At 42.9% G+C, this 17262-nt stretch overlaps 1 protein-coding gene across 1 annotated transcript in view; it reads left to right on the forward strand.

The window, feature by feature from the left end:
- The window catches only part of cep290 (centrosomal protein 290), a 33410-nt gene that overhangs the window by 11626 nt on the left and 4522 nt on the right, over positions 1–17262 (forward strand). The window contains exons 22-45 of the mRNA XM_071519502.1: positions 667–816; positions 916–1031; positions 1157–1259; positions 1923–2153; positions 2614–2787; positions 2952–3063; positions 3561–3766; positions 4302–4453; positions 5625–5736; positions 6211–6666; positions 6927–7091; positions 7382–7489; positions 8378–8512; positions 8857–9129; positions 9470–9577; positions 10362–10561; positions 11213–11426; positions 11745–11882; positions 12266–12487; positions 12644–12760; positions 13075–13217; positions 14051–14206; positions 14822–14945; positions 16871–17005. Of these exons, the coding sequence (XP_071375603.1) occupies positions 667–816; positions 916–1031; positions 1157–1259; positions 1923–2153; positions 2614–2787; positions 2952–3063; positions 3561–3766; positions 4302–4453; positions 5625–5736; positions 6211–6666; positions 6927–7091; positions 7382–7489; positions 8378–8512; positions 8857–9129; positions 9470–9577; positions 10362–10561; positions 11213–11426; positions 11745–11882; positions 12266–12487; positions 12644–12760; positions 13075–13217; positions 14051–14206; positions 14822–14945; positions 16871–17005 (4050 nt within the window). The remainder of the gene's footprint in view (positions 1–666; positions 817–915; positions 1032–1156; positions 1260–1922; positions 2154–2613; positions 2788–2951; positions 3064–3560; positions 3767–4301; positions 4454–5624; positions 5737–6210; positions 6667–6926; positions 7092–7381; positions 7490–8377; positions 8513–8856; positions 9130–9469; positions 9578–10361; positions 10562–11212; positions 11427–11744; positions 11883–12265; positions 12488–12643; positions 12761–13074; positions 13218–14050; positions 14207–14821; positions 14946–16870; positions 17006–17262) is intronic.

The following is a 17262-nucleotide window of genomic DNA, read 5'->3' on the forward strand; positions in this document are numbered from 1 at the left end:
ATAATCAGACTCCTTTGGCAAGAAAACAAAGCAGCGTTGTTCACCCTGTCAGGTTCCCTGGCTACACATTTCTATATGATTTACATGTCAAATTGTTAAAACTCAAGCAGCTGTAAACTTGCAACACACTGCTTGCAGCAGTGTGTTGCAACTCATTTTCAAAATCAACATCACTTTCTTCTTATATTAAAGCAATTATCCAGTCCTGTAAATGTAAACAGTAAACACATATAGTTGTTTCAGAATATTTTCTGATGCATTTGGACACATCATCAGTTATGTAAACAAGAGTCACTGGTTGTTTTGGGTCTTTGAACATCAGACACTGCCCTCCAGGTGATGCAGCCAGGTCAGTTGACTAGTGTCCGGCTTGTGTCCAGACATTACGTATAGTCCATGGGTCACTCTACCCGATTCCCAGCCATCCTCAGTCTCTTTGAAACCTCTGTGGAGTTTCTGACATCAAACCTCTCTGCCTGGCTGTGATGCCTAGGACAGTGTAGGCCCTGCAGAGAGACCAACCTGCAAAACCAAAACACTGCACAATACGGTTATTCGAATAACAATTGTCTTTTCATGGCAATCACCTGATCATTGTAATCACTGTCCCCCTTGGCAATGTTATGTATAAAAAAAACCTTGATGCTCTTCACCTATTCTGGTCAGGTGAGCCAGCTGGAAGGCGAGGTGGAGCAGCTGAGGAAGTCGGGAGGCAGTGGAGTTGTCTTCCGACCTCTGACCCTGCCTGACGACTTGGCGCCCTGCAGCACCGAGGTCATCAGCTCCCTGAATGAGTACGCTGTTCGACTGCTCCAGGTCAGTGTCACTGCGTCTCTGGCTCACCAGGACACATATGAGTTCAATAATTATTTTACATTATTTTATTATTATTCTTATATTCTCTTATTCAACTAGGAGCTCAAAAACAAGGAGGAGTCATGCAAGCAACTGATGGCAGCGCTGGAGGAATACAAAGGGAAGATTGCTGTAATTCGCCACCAACAGGGACTCCTCTATAAAGAACACCTAAGGTGGGCCAGCCAGACGTTTTCACACAGGTTATGCCAAGTGTGTAACCTAGTTAAGTGCAAAACTTGAAACAACACCCAGAACATGTGAACACACAGTCACTAAGCGCTCTTGTGTCTTTGCTCAGTGACAAGGCGGAGTGGCAGAAGGAGAAAGAGACTTTTACAGAGATGAAGAACAAACTGGAGGAGCAGAAGGAGGTGGATGCTGTCAAAATCCAAGAGTTCAACGTGAGTCAGACCAATATCAAAAAATGTTTTAAAAATTAATGCTACTCAAGTGTCCCAGGAAGGTATAGTGGTCAAGACCTCCTATATGGAAATACATGTACCCCTGCTGTCCCAGGATTGAATCCCACCAAAACTTTCTCAATAAATGGGAAACACTAAGGGGAACAGACCATCCTCTTTCCTTTTAAAAAGGCAATTTAAAATGGCTACGAGACACTTGGGCGGCACAATGGCTCAGTGGTTAGCACTGTTGCCTCGTAGCAAAAGGACCTGGGTTCACCCTTTCGGTGTTTGCCTGGGTTTCCTCTGGGTGCTCCGGTTTCCTCCCAGATCCCAAAGACATGCGAGTCAGATGGGTTTGAGACTCTAAATTAAGCCCTTTGTTGCACTGCCTTCCGCCCAATGCATGTTGAGATAGCCTCCAACCCTCCCCTGACCATGAAAATGAATAAGTGGGTAAACAAAATTAATGAATGAATAAATACGAGCCACAATAAATCAGTTACAAGGAATCGAGAAAGTATCTTACCAAATAAAACAAATGAAGTTGTAGTGGACACGTGCAAATAACATACTAGTTTGCCTCACTGTGCTTTATCCTAATTTGTCAAATGGTTAACCAGAGTTTGAGCAGAGCACTTGTCCATTTCACCCATGCATCAGGACCTGCTGGACGCCCTACAGAAGGACCCAGAGGAGATCAGGAGACAGGTGGGCGAAGTGGTCCGCAAGCTGACGGTGCTGCGGGTGAACGAGAAGTCCCTGACGCGACGCTACACCATCCTGCTGGAGCAGGAGCAGCACCTCCGCAAGGAGAACAGCAAGCTGAGGGACGACAGCAGCCACATGCAGGCCTCCGTCACCAAGAGGATAGGCCACCTGCAGAGATACAAGGTAGACAGATGTGAAGGGAAGGGAAGAACCAAAGGGATTCACAGCAACAGGACAGATTGTGGCTGTTCCCCTAAGTAGAACAGTGAAAGTATAGAGTAAGCTAGTCAGCCAGTTCTATCCAAAGATATCAATTAAATGAATGCTAATGCCAGAGTTTTCCCTGAATAACCTGAATGGGAAATTAATACCAGCCAATTGCCAGTAAATTTTGGTTGTGCCTGGAAAGTCTGTCTACTCGCTCTCACTCTCTCTCACTCACTATCATCTCTATCATCACTTACATTTAGCTGGTTAAACAGTGACAGAGGCTGGTGAATTTGCTAGTGAAAAATATAGATAGTTTCCTGCATTTTTAGTAAGGAAGAACTACAAGTAGGCATGACAAGCCATCTTTATGACCGACCATTCCAACCGCCATTTTCCACAATCATCTTGTGATGGTCTTTTGTTCTGTTTTTAGGAAATGGCTGCATATAAGATTGCAGCGCTGCAGAAGGCCTTGGACGACAGCGTCCCCTCATCAGATCTGGAGAGGGCTAACAAGCAGTACACAGAGCTAACGGTGAAATACCGAGACATGCTGCAGAGGGACAACCGCATAATGCAGAGAACCACCACCCTTGAACATCTGGAGGTATCAAAACGCAATAATCACCCAGTTGTTTTGAATACATCTTCAACTACATGCATCTTTATTGACAAATAATTTTTGCTGTAGCTCCTCTCTAATTTTGACAGAAAGGGCCACTGACAGTAGCAACTTTTTACCATAAAAAAATGTTTTTTTTTGTCTTTCAGAATGAGAATGGGTCTCTCCAAGAGCAAATCTCAGGCCTGAACAAAGAGCTGGAGATCACCAAGGAGAAACTGAATACTTTAGAGCAAGCATGGGAACACATCAATGCTGTTGGTAAGCCAAAGGAATGAGAGATTGTGCAGACAGGTTAATGCATCAAAATGTATCAGACCTTACAGATAAGCTCTACCCAGCTCCTACAAATATCTTTTGATAGAGAGTCTCTTCCTATAGGTTAACAGCAATATTTACAATTGGTCAAATCACTTGACTGTGATTGAGAGACATGGATTTGCTGCTTTAAAGCTACAATCAGGACACGGTTTAGGGTCAGAAAATGACTTTTAAAGGCCCAGTCTGTATAACAGTATGGCAGGCCCTGTTGACCTTTTGACCTTTTGATATAGGGATTGAGAGTATGTGACCGTTAAACATGAGTTTTACATGGAATTTGAAGTTGTACCAATATTTTGAGCGATGATGGGTTAAGAAAGTTTGAAAAAGCTTGCTTTTTATCTACAATTCAGTCTCATTATATTCAGATTATCAGATTCTAAATGTATTTATCAAAAACAGTTAATGGCCACTTAATGGTATTTTCCTTATATCAGGTGGTGAGAGCAGCATGGACAAGGCGGAGAAGGCAGTGGCCAACAGTGAGATCGTGTCAGCCTCCAGAAGGATCACTACTCTGGAGATGAAGGAGCTGAATGAGAGGCAGAGGGCTGAGCATGCTCACAAGATGTATGAACACATTAGGAACTCCCTCAGGCAGGTGGAGGAGCGCAACGTAGAACTGGAATCCAAGTTTGCAGAGGTAAGAGGCGTGGCAACAATATTTATGAAAGCTAGGCCAAGAAAAACTATATCAGATTAGTTTTTTTCTGTCACATATTTGAGATCTGAGCTGTCGCTCAGGGCAAATTACATAAATCATGTAACGACAGATTAGTGGTGCAAAAAGCCGTTTGATTCACCTGGCATACATACGCTCTTAACAAACAAGTGAAAACTAGCTTAAAGCTAATTGAAGCTCGCTACATCTGTTTCAATAGCCGCCTGTGCAACAGACACAAGGCAAATTGTTTATTGCAACACAGAAGTGCGCCACTATAAACAGCACGCTTGAAAACAGGAAGATGCGCATGATACTATTTGTCCTTTTTCTTCTTTTTCATTTCTTCTTAGTGTAGGCCACTTTTCACAAAGAGTAGAGACACAATAAAATATTCCTGTATTAGAAACATGATTTTTCCTTATTGTCCTCTAACAAGCCCTTTGACCATTTTGAATGTTCAAAACTGGCTTCATTTAGAGTTCAACTGGCTTTATTTACCTGTGGTTCTCCTCAGTTGACCAAGCTGAATGCGGAGGCCCAGAGGGTGGAGCGGGAGCTGAGAGATGAGCTGGCAGACAGTGTGAGCAAAGCCGTGAGCGACGCTGACCGAGCCAGGATCGCCAAGTTGGAGAAAGCCGAGGCCGAGCTTCGTATCGAGGCCTCTAAGTATGTCTGACAGGGTGCAGACCTGAGAGCTTGATCATCATGAGAAATGAGTCTCATTGAAGTTAAAGATTGCATTTTCCAAGCCAGGAAAAAAAGATCAATGTCTTTTTGAAAGTTTTTGAAAGGTCACAGCAGTGTAATCAATAATTTCTCAAGCAGTCAAATGTCCAGGCAAACAATGGGGAAAGTTGCAGACTGATTTGGGGAAAATATGCAGGCTTGTTGCTTAAAATAGTTTCTAACTTTCTAATCCTAGATAGACACTGATGTAGTGTTTTTTCATTTAGCAGTGAGATCCAGTGTGGTAAACAATTGAAAAATGTTGTTTACTCTATTTGTTGAAGAAATGTTCTGGAGTCAGAGGTTCGTCTTACTTGAATATATATTTATTAAAAGGAGTCTCATGAGAGGAAGAGATGCACACAGCAGGAGGCTACATACACTTCTTCAAAGAGAAAGAGATTGAACCAGTCCTTTATGTATCTTCCAAGGACGTACAGAATGTGCTGACATTAGAACAGGTCACCAAAGTAGAGTATAAGCAAGACATGTTATCTCTTAAGTTAGAGCCTCCATAGACATCCCGGAGACATCCAGGAGTCACTGTGACAACAAGACCTCTGCCATAGTAAGTAAGTTATGGCACAAGGGTTACAGTGAGGTGACCATACATCATGAAACCTTACATTCCCTGAGGTGACCCCAGTTCAGCTGTTAATACATATGTTGCATTTTCTTCCATACTATTCCTTTATACTATATTGATACTAGTACTAGAACTTTATATGCTTTGATGTGTTATGTTCTCAAGAGTTTTTTTTAACTTGTAAAACTACTAATTAGAATGAAAAATATTGAATATTTTTTATTTTCACCTTCTTAGCCAAACTTAGTTAGGGGTGAAATGGATCCATGGACAGATTACAGCAACCCCTTCTACCTTTTCTCCCTGGATCTAATTCCTTTACCTAGCAATTCTCTATACATGATCATTCCAGGGGCACAGGACTATCTGCTATATCTATTGACAGGGAGCTGTTGCTCTCACCCTTGTACAGTTGGTTGCTTATTCCACTATAAATTGCTCAGGATGAGAACATCAACTAAATGCCTAAACTGTAAATGTAAAGATTGTAAATGTAAATATGTAAATGTGTGGTTGTTGATACAGGCTTCGGGAAGTGGCTGACATAGCTAATATGCAGGTGTCTGCTGTAGAGGCCAGACAGCAGTCCAGAGAGAAGGAGGTCGAGGCTCTGAGGAGACAAGTCCTGGACTACCAGGTAAGGTGTTTTGTTTTTTTTGTTTTTTTACCTTTATTGATCCAAGGGAGGGTTTTGTTGAGCCTGCATGTTCTTTTTCAGCACCGCCCTGCCTCACATTCATACAGTTAGACAAACAGATCCAAAACAGGGAGGAACAATTATGGTGACCCATTGTCAGGTGACTCAGCATTAGTTAACTGTTAAGAGTTTTCAAGAATAAATTCTTTTGAACGTACCTCAAAATATAGGTGCTGAAACAATGTTTCAAACATTTCCAACGTAGACAATCCTTTAGCAAATAAAAAAAAAAAAAAGAAAACCATAAAATGTTTAACTGTTGAACAGCTTTGTCAGTTAATTTTGGAGTGGAGTAAAGCATCTTCAAAATGAATCAAAACATAAACAAACATGGTAGTGGTGGATTTTTGTATTAGGGAGTTGTGTGACAGTGTTTCAGTTTGCATCAGTCTCAGTACCATCTCATTCCCTCAGTCGCAGTCAGATGAGAAGACCCTCATAGCGAAGCTCTATCAGCACATCGTGGCCCTGCAGCTCAGCGAGTCGGCTGCCGTGGGCAAGCTGGAGGCCGCCACCGCTCGCGCCAAGCAGCTGGAGGTCCACAATCTCCGCGGCGAACAGCGACTGGATGCTAGTGAGCGAGCTCTGTACCTCGCCCGCCAGGAGGGAAGAAATCGCACCAAGCATCTACGGCAGACCATCCAGTCGCTACGCAGGCAGTTTGCCGGAGCGCTGCCGCTACCCCAGCAGGAAAAGTTCTCTGTGACCATGGTGGGTCTGCAGGAGGACAGAGCGAAAGCCCAAGAGGAGAAGAGAAAGGCAGAGGAGGAGAGGAAGAGGGCAGAGGGCCGGGCGGGAGAGTTGGAGCTGAGGCTTCGAGGGCTGGAGGAGCTCATCTCAACGCTGAAGGATGTGAAAGGAGCCCAAAAGGTCAGTGGGGAATGAATGTTGCTGCCTTAAGATATGTCCTTACAGGATTCATCATCTTGTTTATCATCAGCTTCTGGTTGGTTGATGGATTGATTGAATTCATTTGACAGTCTTTTATTTGAAAATATTTACAGTTTCTCTAAAAACACAGACAAAACTTTATCACACATCAGGATAAAACACTATTGGTCTCTTATGGTCTCATTATCTTGTGCACATCTTGCAAGCTGTAAAGGTTGAAAACCACTGACTTCAAACAGGTAACTGAGTGGCACAAGAAGATGGAAGAGGCTCGCCTGCAGGAGCTGAGGAAAGGCAGGGAGCTGGCAGTCCAGAAAGAGGAGATCAAGTACCTGAAGAGCCTGGTGGAAGAGCAGGAGCGCACCATCCGCTCCCTGGAAGAGGATATTGTGCAGCAAAACTCAGTGAGAGCAAAGTTCTTGGAACTATCCACACACATGCACATAAATGTGCTAGTACACACACATAAATTCACAAAAGCATGCTTCATTATATTTAAAATTGAAAATAAATGGAGGATTTATGTTATGCTTATTCATATTCCCATGATCCAAACAGAGATTGTAATCCCATGATTCTCTGGCTTCAAGGAATGAATTTGTTTTTGATCTGATATTCAAAGAACTGTACAAAAACATGTTTTTAGCTCACGCCCACACACATTCACCCAGGAAACCCTTTCTCTTTTTGTCAGCTTCAAGAAGCACGTCAGCTTGCATGGGATCAGCGAGAGGTGGAGCTGGAGCGCCAACTAGATGACTATGACAGGCAGCAGAATGAAATTCTGGGCACTGCTGGAAAGGTGTGAAAAACAAAAAGTAGAGTCTGCACACTGCACTCTTCCCATTTGCACATTTATTAACCATTTAACGACTATGTAGTAACAACATGCTCTTCATCAGACCTGAAAGACAATGAATAGCACCTCTATTAAAACTCGATTAAAACCTCAAAAACCTTAAGGTTTACTTTCCAGTTAAATGATGAGTTGTTGTGTTAGCACTGAGCATTGGTACACAGGTATTAAGCAGATGAATACAGGTTAGGTCGATGCATATAAATAGTAAACTACAGTGGTTACACTTTAAAACGTTTGTAATGACTAAAGCTACAGACAACACACCTTAACTGTGATTTATGTCATGAACTATACTGGATTATGGATTAATCACTTGTTCTTACTTACAGTGAGAGCAGTGTGTCCAGTGGAATCCAGTGGTGAATAGGCGCAATATGCAAGTCTTTGCATTGCACTCATGTTAACTTTCTATGAGTGGTGGACAGTTTTACACAGCTCAGATAACTAAAAAGTGTTAAGTTACTATCTACATAAGTAATTATATGAAGGTTGCACACTTCTCTCCATATGAAAATATTTATATATCACCAACATGTTTCAGAAGTATATTATTGCCTATGCCACTTTATACTGATCATACTACTGCCTCCCTGAAATCCAAACAATGGAAATCTGTTCATCCCTGTATAGGCTAATTTACCTGAGGTAAACCGTCCCTCACTCTTCTCTCACTCTCACAGTGAGAAAGAGGGGGAAGGGAGTGAGCTGATGGTCTACTGGTCTGTGCATCGCCAAATGAGAGTTTCACAGTCAGCTTTATGTAATATGATGTCATTTGACAAACTGTATATGGGAAACACAGCCAGTTTTATGTTCTGTGATTGTGTTCAGTTTGAGGAAGCTGCAGCTGCCTTACCAGACCCAAGTCTGCCCGTTGCCCATCAGCTGGAGTTTGCCTTGGGGAAAATCAAAGAGCATGCCCGCACCATCCTGGAGACACAGGCCACCTGCAAAAATCTGGATGAGGTATAGTGTTCAGTCCGTTCATTCATATTCATACTGGACCTCACAAATCCAGATGCATTCACAACCATTTTGAAACACATGTGTTTGCTATCATAAATAAATTATATCTCTGACCTATTATTCATATAGGCCATACAACCAGATAGCATATCACATTTAATGTGTATATGTAGAATGATAGTCTCCTAGTATAATACACAGTACTACATGCACATGCACTGTGTGTCAGTATGTACTTTGAATCTCTGTGATTGGCAGTATGTCTCTGTGCCAAGGTCACCAAGATTAATTCCTATGCATTTATTATACATGTTAAACAAAATGGTTGTGATTCCTTCTTGCAGAGGCTAAAGGAGAAAGAAGCGGCTCTGTGGAAGGCGGAGCAGAACATCGTGTCCAGGGATAAAGTGATCAACGAGCTGCGTCTTCGCCTCCCAGCCTCCGCCAGCAGAGAGCGCCTCCTAGCTGACCTGACTAAGCACGAAGAGGGCCAGGCAGCGGACAGCGAGCCGGCCCTCAGTGTGGCTCGCCAGACCATCAACAACCTCCAGGGTCGACTCGACCAAAAAGAGGAAGTGCTGAAGAAATACCAGAACAAACTGGCCCGAGCAAGACAGGTACACTACAGCAAGGAATTAGGGTTTGAGAATATCTTGGGGAGTAAATAAATTGGGACATAAATCTCAGCAGCTGGCCAAGTAATCACTGAATCACTGGTATTGATCAACAACCCTGTCAAACCCCTGCAGATATATTCTGGCCATTTTGTGCTATGTGGTAGTAAAAATCACACTTATTGCCCTTTTAAACGAGTGTGAGTCCCTGTAGAGAAATCTGATTTGGATGTTAGAGCAAAAGGGATGATGCTATCAAACTTTTTAGAAGGTGGAGTTTTCATGCCTTAAGTGCTCCTCTGCTTCTAACACTTCATCTCGTTGATCCCCCTCTGAACCCCAGGAGCAAGAGGAGATGACAAAGAAACATGAGGACGAGGTGAGAGTGTTGCATCAGAAGCTGGACCTGCACACTGACACCTCCCTGGACCGCTTCAAGCAGACTGCAATGGTACGCTTGTGTCCATGTCTCTCATTAATAACCATTAATGGCCAGCTTAGCCTGGGACTGTAGTGGTCCGTTTATTTAGTCTGCTTGGATTGTATAGGCTTTCTGGGCAGCCAGGTGGTTTAGCAGGCAGAGGCGTGTACCCTGTACTCATGACATGAACGGTTCAAGTCTGGTTCATGACCTTTGAGAGACCGTCGTCATGAACAAGAATCTGTTCTTCAATGACCTGTCATCTGGTTAAACATAGGTAAATAAATTCTGACACCCCTCCAGGCAGGCAGGAAACCACCTATTTTATCTACAGGCCACAGCTGCTGCTAAATCCCAAAATTCACCAGCCATCTAAATTTTTACAATGGAACAGATCCGGCAAATTATGCTGGATTACCTTTCAGAGTGACTGATGGACTGGACCATCTCTCTTTATAGTTTTTAAACCTTTATTTATCCAGGTTAAGTTGACTGAGCATGCATGCTCTTTTCTAGAAGCATGCTCTTAGTCTTTTTTCACATTCACACACTTCCAATCATCCACACCTGGGAGCTGTCCAGTATGACCACAGTCTTCTGTTGTTGGACACTGAGCAGTTGAGGATGAAGTGCCTTGCTCAGGGGCACCAGGACAGTAGTTGTTGAGGGAGGGGAGAGCGTTACTCATTCACACTCCCCACCCACGTTTTCCCAGCAGCTTCAGGGCCTCAAACTGGCAACTTTTCGGTCACAAGCCCTCCTCTCAATGTATCATCATTCCCTTCTCTTCCCTTCCTTCCCTCCCTCCCTCCAGGATCTGATGAAGAAGCCCTCTATCAGGGTGCCGACCTCCAAGCACCTGGAGCGTCTGGCGGAGCTGGAGCAGACTGTGGCAGAGCAGGACATCTCGCTCTCCTCCCTCACAGGGAGGCTGAGGCTGGCCACGGCTGAGCTGGAGCGACACGGCGGCGCCATGGAAACGCAGGCTAAGCAGCACGCTGAGGAGAAGTCCAAGTGAGTGTCTCTTTGAACTCAGTGAAACAGAGTTTGCATGTGACCCCATGGTAAGCCGGGAAGATTCCTTTAACTCCAACATAAACACAATCAGAATCAGAACCTCTTTAGTTGCATTCAGTTAATTTATTTCTCTATTTGAGTACAATAAATGTACAGAATTTCAGAAGTTTCATTAGCTATGTTCAATCAGGTTTTTGTGTCTTTATTTTGGTTTTTAAATTAGTCCTCAATTCCTGGTAGGATTAATAAGGTCTCAAGAAGTCTTAAATTTGGTTGAAACATGCAGATACTTTGCTATTGACAGTAGATTATACAGCCGGTATTTTCAGTCTTGTGATCACCACCAACTGTGACAACACTTATAGAGGTAAATGTAGCAAACCACCAGTTTGCTACATTTACCTCTTTGCACTATATAATTATAATAAGAAAATTACAAACTTTATTTTTATAGCATTTTCTCAGTCATTACAAAGCACTTTACAGGCAATACAACAATAATAAACAAAAGCCGATAGATCAACAGTAAAAATGCCAGGCATAAATAAAGAACGCTGGGTTAAAAACAAAAAAAAAACATGTAACGACAGTGGGAAGCAACTGTGTAAGAACATTTTGAAGCAGACTAACAGAGGGGAGGTGTTGCAGGCTGGAGGAGCAGCATGCTGCCCAGGTGAAGGCTGTGTCTGCGGAGGCTGAGGAGCAGAGGAGCCACATGGCCCAGATGGAGAAGGAGATGCAATACCTCCAAACCGAGCTGGAGGCCCAGAAGGAGGCCAACGTCCGCTCCCCCAGCAACACCATGAAAAACCTGCTGGAGCGACTCAAAGCCCAGCTCGCCCAGAAAGAGAAACAGCTCAAGGTTCAGCACCTCTTTTATTATTTACATTTACATTACAAAACTGCAGCCAAGAGCCAAGAATGTTGAGGAAATAATTATCTATTCAAACAAGTACAAGTTTTTAAGTTCCTTCTTTGAACACCTATAGGATTTCAGACAGAAAAAAAGGATGTTTATGTCTGCATGTTGTTTATCAAGTTCAAGTAGAGGAGGAATGTGGGAGAGAAGGGGATGTGTGTAAGTATTCCTTGTAGAAATGGATGGTGGTGCATTGTCGTGATGTAAACCCTCACTGGATTTATCATGGATGCTATCTCTCTCTGCTCCCTCTGTTTTCAGGCTCTCAGTAAGGCTCTGCTGGAGCTGCGGGCGGAGTTGACGTCTATGGCGGAGCAGCAAGTCATAGCCAACGCTGCAAAAAAAGAGGAGAGTCTCAATGTCCAGACGCTCGTTGACAAGCACACCAAAGACCTAAAGGTGGGACCCTGCATTCGTATATATATATTTTACTGCCGTTTACCTGCTTTGTACATACACTGTGTGCACAACATTTTAGGAACACCATCCAAATATTTAGCTGCATTCGCTTTTCCCAAATCTCTGTCTCGAATGACTCTAGTGGACTCGCCTTTTGCTCTTCTCATTCATCTACATCTCTCCTTCCTGACTGAAGTGGATTTTGAGGTGAAATCAGTCAGGGATCTTTACTTTCAGCTGGATTCTGATCTGATCCTGATCATTTCATGGAAAGAGCTGTTTATTCTGTTTGCTCAGTGTACACTGTTACAGCAGTGGTGGGATTGTAATGGGAAGTAATGGGAGTTAATTTCATGGGGGCTTTAAATCTCTTTCCTCCAAAGGCCCGGGTGCAAGAGCTCAGCGAAGAACTTCAAGCTGCGAAAGAGGCTTCCAGAGCGGCCAGAGGGCGGGAGAACGGCCTGAAGGAGGAGATGGAAAGCCTGAACCAGGACTTCCAGCGGAGTCAGAAATCCCAGAGACGTCTGCAGGGTGAAAAGGAGGAGAGAGACCAGGAGATCCAGGAGCTCAAGCAGCAGATCAATAGGCTCAGCAATGCTCTGCAGGTCAGGTCACAGTGTCAGTTGGCAGCCTCATCACCCAGACACTATCCGCAGATATCATACTGAACAGTGACTAAAATCCTAGCTCACTGCACACTATCTGACAAAAGTGGAATGCCATGAAAACAATCTTCTAAAAAAGATTGTTTTTGCCTGTAGAATGAACCAGAACCAGATGGGAAGAGTTCTACTGTCGAGATTCTGCAGAAGAAGATCAGGAAGTTGGAGTATGAACTGGACAAGAGAGCAGAAAGGAAAACTGTGAAGGATGACAAGGTAAACACTTAAACATAAATTCAGTCAACATCAAACATAGTATTATTTCAGTGTTATTATTATTATTGTGAATTATTATTTCTTTGTTTATCTTATTGGTTATCATTTATTGTTTAATTGTTCATAAAGCGTGTTGTAACTACTTTAAAAAGTGCTGTACAAATTCTAGATTTTTACACTTGCACCATCAAGTGAATATTGAATAATATTTTGGCGTGTCTTTTTTACATTATGAAATTGTCTTCATTGCTCAGTGCATGTTTCAGTTCACTGCACATTAATTTGATGTGCGACTTGTTTCTCTGACTCTGCAGTCCAAAGAAGAAATTGTGCGGTGGGAGGAGGGGAAGAAATGGCAGGCCAAGATGGAGAAAGTGAAGAATGCACTGAAGGAGAAGGAGCGAGAGACGGAGTCCCTGTCGAAACAGCTCAGCAGTCTGAAAGACCTGTACACCAGGTCAGTGCCAGAGTCATGTGCATATAGTGTTGCATGCATTTAATACTGGGGGAGGGGTTTCCACAGCGCTCTTCCATGCTCCACTTGGTATTGTCTATCAGTTGTCTCTATATTTTTGGTTGCACTGTAGTTTATGTGCCAATAATAATACCAAATAGTGGACAAGAATTAGTTTGACTTAAAGCTGCACTAGGCGACTTTGCATGTAGGTGTCTCCAAATGGCAGCGACAGGTAACTATTTGAATTTTGCGGATTTCAAAATAAAGAGATCATGTAATGTGATGTCAGTAAACTGCACACAGCTCGCTCATGTTTACCAGCCGGCCGGTCTGTGATGCTTTATACCAAAGGAAACCAAAGAGACGAGAGAGGAAAAGATCTAACTTTGGTGAGTCCAGCTTTCTCTAGAGGGAGCGCTGCCCACTGCTGTTTAGGAGACAGATTAGATTTTACTTGTAAGTTTTAAGGCATCACTTAATGTCCTGCTAAAGTCCAGACCCGACACCAGAATTAGTCTACTTTTGGGCAAAGGTGAATCTAGAGTGTCTCAGTTAGCAGGGATGGGATGCTCGTCTTTTATTGCAGCCCCACTGTGTGATTTCGGCTGAGAGGCTTGTGCATATTAACCTAAAAATCTTGCCTTGTGCAGCTTTAACGTACATATCAGGAGGAAACAAAAACTAAGAAGTAAAGATAGTGAGGTGTAAATGCATGCAAATCCAAATGTCTATGCCAAGTGTTGAATAAAAATGGAAAGCAAAGCGGGAAGATGCGTTTGTGGGTTAGATGTTTGTCACTCTCAACTAGAACTGCTCAATGTGTTTGTGCGCAGACTGGAGCAAGAGAAGTCAGCACTGCAGAAGAAGCTGAAGACTCGCGGTGTGACTGCTGACCAGGTGGTGGGGGTGCGCTCCACCGAAATGGAGAAGGAGATGGAGGAGCTGATGAAAAAGAACTCTGAGCTGGAGATGAAGATCCTCACCATAAGGTATGTCTTTAAAAATGTTTTGTATTGTTAAGTTGGTAAAACTTTAAAATGCCCTCATTCTACTGTCTTCTCTTGTGTATTGGTATTATGGAGAAGTATTGTAAGTACACAACAATACTGTGTAAGTTCTTCATGAAAATGTTATTATTGGATACACTCCTGGTTTGTACATGAGCATTCGCCAGACACAGAAATAGTAAAATTATATGCAAGTATTTAAACATTGCCCTTCTTAATATTGATATATATATATATATATATATATATATATATATATATATATATATCTCTTGTGGTAAAAAACTAAAAAGCTAAACCAGCATTTTATATTTAGATATATTAAGTTGTTTTTTTAGTTGTTTTTTTTAAAGTAAATTAGTTTTTAAATGATTGAGGCATATTACAGTATTGTTTTGAAAGTTTCCATCGTTTTAATAATTATTAAAATATTTTGTATAGAGATAATTTTGGTCAAGATAATGGTACTATGAAATTTTCATATCAGCACAGGCCTAGGCTAATTCCAAGTCACTCTTGATCAAAGTGTCAACAAATTGCTTAAAATGTGTCCACATAATCCAGAGCCAGACCTTCAGTACCTTGTTTACCTTCCAGACAGAAACAGGCTTTACCTCGAGATGCTGCCATGGAGGATCTGAGCTTGAGGAACCGCTACCTGGAGGAGAGACTCCAGTCCTTGGAGCGCCAGATGTCCAAAGAGTCTTCCTCCAGACCCTCTGTAAGTGCTCATATAACCTCAGTCTCACACTACAGTGCCACTGTTTACATGCTAGTCTACACAGTGGACAGGCTTTTCATCACTGTGTCACCTGTAGTATTTTTCTGTTTATAGTCACTAGGGATGGGACGATATATCAAAATTCAATATATTGCAATGCAAAAAAGTGACGTACGTATCATGGGGCAGAAAAATGAATCACGATATTCGCTCCATTTTATTCTGCTGTAGTAATCACAAATGAGACGGCAATTTCACAAGCTCTCCATCCAAATTATATTATTTTCACTTTGTAATGACATTTTTAAATTGTTGTTTACATTCCAGCGAGCCGATGCCATTGCTAGAAAGACTAGTGGCTCAGAAATAAACATAATTCTGCACAGTCAGACTTTGTTGTCATTCAGCTTTTATTTATTACATCGTATCGTGGTTGTATTGAATCGTGAAAGCCCATATCTCGTATCGCAGCGTATCGTGAGATAAAGCAGATCGTCCCATCCCAAATAGTGAGCTTCAAGGCAGATCTGGGACAAATAGAATCAGAATGGTTTAACGCAGCAAGTATAATAAACATGCAGGAATTTGTTCGCTGACATTGCTGCAGAAACATTCTGACAACTCACATAATCACATAATTACATACTGGCACACCTAGTAGAGGGACAACAGGACAGTGCAGGACATCCAACAGACAGCAGACAATACATATCACTCTACATGTATTCAAAAAGGCATCATTCTATATCTCTATACCATTTGGCCCAGTTCTGCTTTAAAGGGCCCAAATGTTTTCCTTTTATCTCTCTGTCTCTTCATCTCTCTGTTCATCATCATCACCTCACCTTCTTTCATCATTTTTTCCTACTCTCTTTTCTATGCATCTCTTTCTTCACCTCACCGGATTTAATTTCATTCGCCGCACATGAAGGGAAAAGGCTCGTCCTCCCCGTCTTTGAGAGGGGTTCGTTCTCTCACGTTTGATGTCGGGGACGGTCCTGGCAAAGGGAGCGCAGCACCGCCTTCCGTCGCCCACAGCCGCCCCTCTGACCAGCAGAGGGAGCCAAAGCAAAGGCGTAAAGATAAAGAAACTGCCTCAGTGGAAGCAAAGGATGCTGCCACTGAGAGAAAGCGATTGACCCCTCATGTTGCAGAAAACAGAGGGCGAGAAGAAAGCTCCATATCCCCTAAACCCCAGCGCCCAAAAGGAAGTGAGTCCAAGCCTGAAAGACCCGGATTGGCTAAATCACCTTCTAAACCAGTGGGAGCGACTCAAATGCAGGTGAATTCAGAGGGCATCGGTGAGGAAAAGGCTGAAGTGAAAGATGAACCGGAGGATTCCTGCACGGCTGAGCTAGATGTGATCGCAGAGCGCAAACGCGATCTTGCAGCGCTAGATCTTGCTTGCAGTTGGCGCGATTCTTGGGTCGTTGCTGATGACGGCGTAGGAAAAAGCAAAACCAGATCCCCTAGATATGCGAAGGTACTCCGGGCTTCCACAGTCACAGAGACAGTAGTGTTGTGACCGTGCGGTAGTAGTGCTAGCAGAGCAGCGAGTGGCTTGTCAGTGTGTTGGTGCATTCCTCCCTTGCAGTCCTCCACAGTGTGTTTGTCGCTCATGAGCTTGCATTTTGCTGCTGTCGAGGAAAAACCTTGTAACTGCAACTGTCATGTTTTGAGTTGAACTGAGGGTTTACACGGTTCTTTATAGGTAGAGGAGGTTTCATTACCTCAGGAGCCTTGAAACCCATTCAAAACCCAAGGCTGTTTTTTTTTTTCTAGTTTCCTTCAGAGCTTACGTTTTGAAGATACAATGTTTTTTATCCAACAGCAGCTTTATCCCCTTCGCCCCTTTAATTGCTTTGCTGTGACTGATTTTGTGTGCATGAGATATATAAAGAGGACTATTCTTCGCCTTCCTCTAGACTTCAGGACGAGGCACGGGAACGCCTTCACAGAAAGACATAGACCTCCAAACGGAAAACCTCAAGCTGGCCTCCGAGAACCTGGAGCTCCGCTTCCAGCTGGAGCAGGCGAACAAGGACTTACCAAGACTCAAGGTACACAACCCAGTCTGGAGAACTAGCTACTGGCTAGGCCCTGAAAAATAATCCTCCTCAGTGTTGCACCATGTTCTGGTATTGGTGCTGATTTTAAGGCATCTGAAAGTATCGAAAGGTGCTGAAAAGCTTCAGATGAGAACTCAAGTGTTCCTTTTTTTTGTATTAATTAAATCAATTATTCCGTTCTGTTTAGACATTCATAGCATAATCAAATATTACACAAAACATAATTTACTTTGGCATAAAGGAGAAGT

The sequence above is a fragment of the Centroberyx affinis genome, unplaced genomic scaffold (genome assembly GCF_046629955.1).
Source record: "Centroberyx affinis isolate AG114_WGS23_722 - 3 ecotype Tasmania unplaced genomic scaffold, CSIRO-AGI_Caff_v1 ptg000711l_1, whole genome shotgun sequence".
NCBI lineage: Eukaryota > Metazoa > Chordata > Actinopteri > Beryciformes > Berycidae > Centroberyx > Centroberyx affinis.